We start from the raw sequence: 3,027 nt of genomic DNA on the forward strand, positions 1-3,027 counted from the left end.
TGGCATTTTTTACACTCCACGAATACTATCTTTGCATTTCTCGAGACTGCTCTCCAGTCCCTTAATTATGTCAGGTGGCATTTGTTTTTTTTTTTTTTACAAAAGTGAGTTATGTGTCATTTTTTTTAAATATATAAAAAAAAAAATTGTAACAACCTTAACCCAACTCGGGTTGTGAAAATTTTTAGGTTGGGTTAGGTTTGGTTGAGTTATCCATCCGACCAACCTGAATTTTTAGATTGGGTCAAAAAAATTCTCAACGCAACCCCACCATGTAGACACGTGGTGCGTTGTTATTGACGTAGGAGCAACGCAAAAAAAACCCATTTGGACCAAGAAGAAAAAGAAAAAGGAAAATGGGCCATTCAGGAAAGACAGAGAGAGAGGGCACAGATACGCCATTGTTTTCTACAGAAAAACATCCCTTTCACCATCTTCCGTCTCCCCCGCCCACTCTCTCTCCGCCACTTGCCCTCCGCCATAGCTCTCACGCCTCGACACGTTTCTCTTCTATATCATCCCTCTCCCTCTCAACACCTTCTTTCAGCCTCTGTTAATCCTTCTCTCTTAGGTTTTCTGCTCTGCTACTGAAGAACTTTGGTGGAATTCGGTTTCGGATTTCAAAATCAGAGGTGATCTTCTTCTTCTTCTTCTTCTTTTTCTTCTTATTTTGGTTTTTATTTAGCGTTTTGGATTATGGCCATCGATTATTTGGTACTCACTCCCTGTTTTCGTTTGATTCTGCCTTGATCGGGTTTTGTTTTTCTCTGCTGCATGATAACGATTTCAATACTGTTTCGTTTGTGTTAATTTTCTGCTTTTGAAATTGAAATCCATGGCTAAGCAATTCATACAATCGAAGCTCTGGATATGAATTCCTGTTTTCGATGGCGTTCTGTTGGAGATCCAGTAGGATTCAATTGAGTTTGAAGTTAGGGCAGATTGGAGAGATGAGGAGTTCTTTAATAATTACTCTTTTCATGATTCTTTTTCTCTGAATGATTACTCTCTGTTTCACTCCTGATGAACTTTTTTAGCTTGAACAAATTCTTCTGTGAGTGGGATATATGAGTGTTTTCTAGGTTCTATTTTGGGGCATGGAGCCACTCCCCAATTAAAAAGCTTGGGAAGAGACTGTCAGATCCATATTGGTCGTGGAGGAGAACGAAACACCGTTTATAAGGGTGTGAAAACCTCTCTTTATTAGACGTGTTTGAAAAACCTTGAGGGGAAGCCCGGAAGGAAAAGCCCAAAGAGGACAATATCGGCTAGTGGTGAGCTTGGGTGGTTACAAATGGTATTAGAGCCAGACACCAGGCGATGTGTCAGTGACGAGGCTTAGACCCAAAGGGGTGGACACAAGGCAGTGTGCCAGCAAAGATGCTAGGCCCCAAAGGGAACGAGTGCTAGCGAGGACGCTGGGTCTTGAAGGGGGTGAATTGTGAGATCCCACATCGGTTGGGGAGGAGAACGAAACACCATTTATAAGAGCGTGCAAATCTCTCCCTAGCAGACGTGTTTTAAAAACTTTGAGGGGAAACCCAAAAGGAAAATTTCAAAAAGGACAATATCTGTTGGGGGTGAAGTTACTTCACTTGTTACCTAGATTGATAGATTGATGATCAAAGCTACGATGTTCTTTAAGCATGATAGAACTTGTGTTCTTAATGAAAGTATTTTCTGTTCTGATGAACAGTGTGGAATATACACCAAGAATTGTGAGCCATGGATCAATCAGAGCGTTCACAGCATCAGCAACAATCACAGCAGCCTGCAGGCGGTGTGGGCGGTGCGGGCGGTGCAGGCACATATTCTAATCCTTACCAAACAGCTCCGTTGGTGGCTTCCGGAACACCCGCCATTACAGTTCCCCCAACTCAGCTTGCCTTTCAGCAGGCTCAGCACTTCCACCACCACCAGCAACAACAGCACCAAATGTTTTGGGCAAACCAAATGCAAGAGATTGAACAAACAACTGACTTCAAGAACCATAGTCTCCCCCTTGCTCGAATCAAGAAGATAATGAAAGCGGATGAAGACGTTCGAATGATTTCAGCTGAAGCACCCGTTGTATTCGCAAAGGCGTGTGAAATGTTCATCTTGGAATTGACTCTACGATCCTGGATTCATACAGAAGAGAACAAAAGGAGAACTTTACAGAAGAACGATATCGCAGCTGCAATTTCGAGGACCGATGTCTTCGATTTCTTGGTTGATATTATTCCTAGAGACGAACTGAAAGAGGAAGGCCTCGGAATCACTAAAGCCTCTATTCCTGTAGTTGGTTCCCCAGCTGATATTCCTTATTACTATGTTCCCTCGCAGCATCCAGTTGGTGCGACGGGGATGATCATGGGGAAGCAATTGGATCAAGCGAATGTGTACGGTGCCACTGCTCAACAGCCACGACCACCTATGCCGTTCATGCCATGGCCGCACACTCAACCTCAGCAGCAGCAGCAGCAGCAATGAGCTCAGCAGCAAAGCGACATGTAGGTAAAAAGTAGTACGTGTTTTCAGGACAGTCGTGATAGATCGATAGAGAGGCGATGTCGACTGTGTAGATTAGTTCATAAAAGAAGATCTCTTAGTAGAGGACTTGTGAATGAGGAGAAGCTGGGCAGTTGAGTTTGTATGATGAGAGGGTGTTCATCTCTTATTACTCTGACTATCTATTACTGTAATGACAACAATGCATGTGGAAGAAGAGGATCCAACTTTGCCAAAAAAACAACTTTAATTGTAATTTTAGGTTCAAAGCAGAAAGGATTAAGATTTTGAGCTAAAAATCACTTGCTAAAAAGCTTTTGAAAGGAGATGAAGAGGGTTTAGGGTTTGGTGAATTGTGATGTCAACGACACGTGAAATAGTTCTACACGACAATAACATAGGTGGCATGAAGACATGGTAGGAATATCGAGATCAAATTTGAGGATGGATAGAGTTTTTTCAAAACCAATGACATAGGTGGCATGAAGACATGGTAGGAATTGATCCCGAGCATGATGAGCGGAGTATTAAATTTTC

The 3,027-nt window shown here is 42.6% G+C and overlaps 1 protein-coding gene across 1 annotated transcript; it reads left to right on the forward strand.

The window, feature by feature from the left end:
- The first annotated feature begins 371 nt into the window (after positions 1-371).
- LOC111464039 (nuclear transcription factor Y subunit C-2-like) lies at positions 372-2,746 on the forward strand. Its single transcript, XM_023108084.1, has 2 exons — positions 372-632; positions 1,697-2,746. Exon 2 carries the CDS (start codon positions 1,726-1,728, stop codon positions 2,470-2,472), a length of 747 nt encoding a protein of 248 aa, XP_022963852.1. The 5' UTR covers positions 372-632; positions 1,697-1,725; the 3' UTR covers positions 2,473-2,746.
- Positions 2,747-3,027: the final 281 nt, after the last annotated feature.

This window comes from Cucurbita moschata, unplaced genomic scaffold (assembly GCF_002738365.1).
Source record: "Cucurbita moschata cultivar Rifu unplaced genomic scaffold, Cmos_1.0 Cmo_Scf00029, whole genome shotgun sequence".
In the NCBI taxonomy this organism is placed as follows: Eukaryota; Viridiplantae; Streptophyta; class Magnoliopsida; order Cucurbitales; family Cucurbitaceae; genus Cucurbita; species Cucurbita moschata.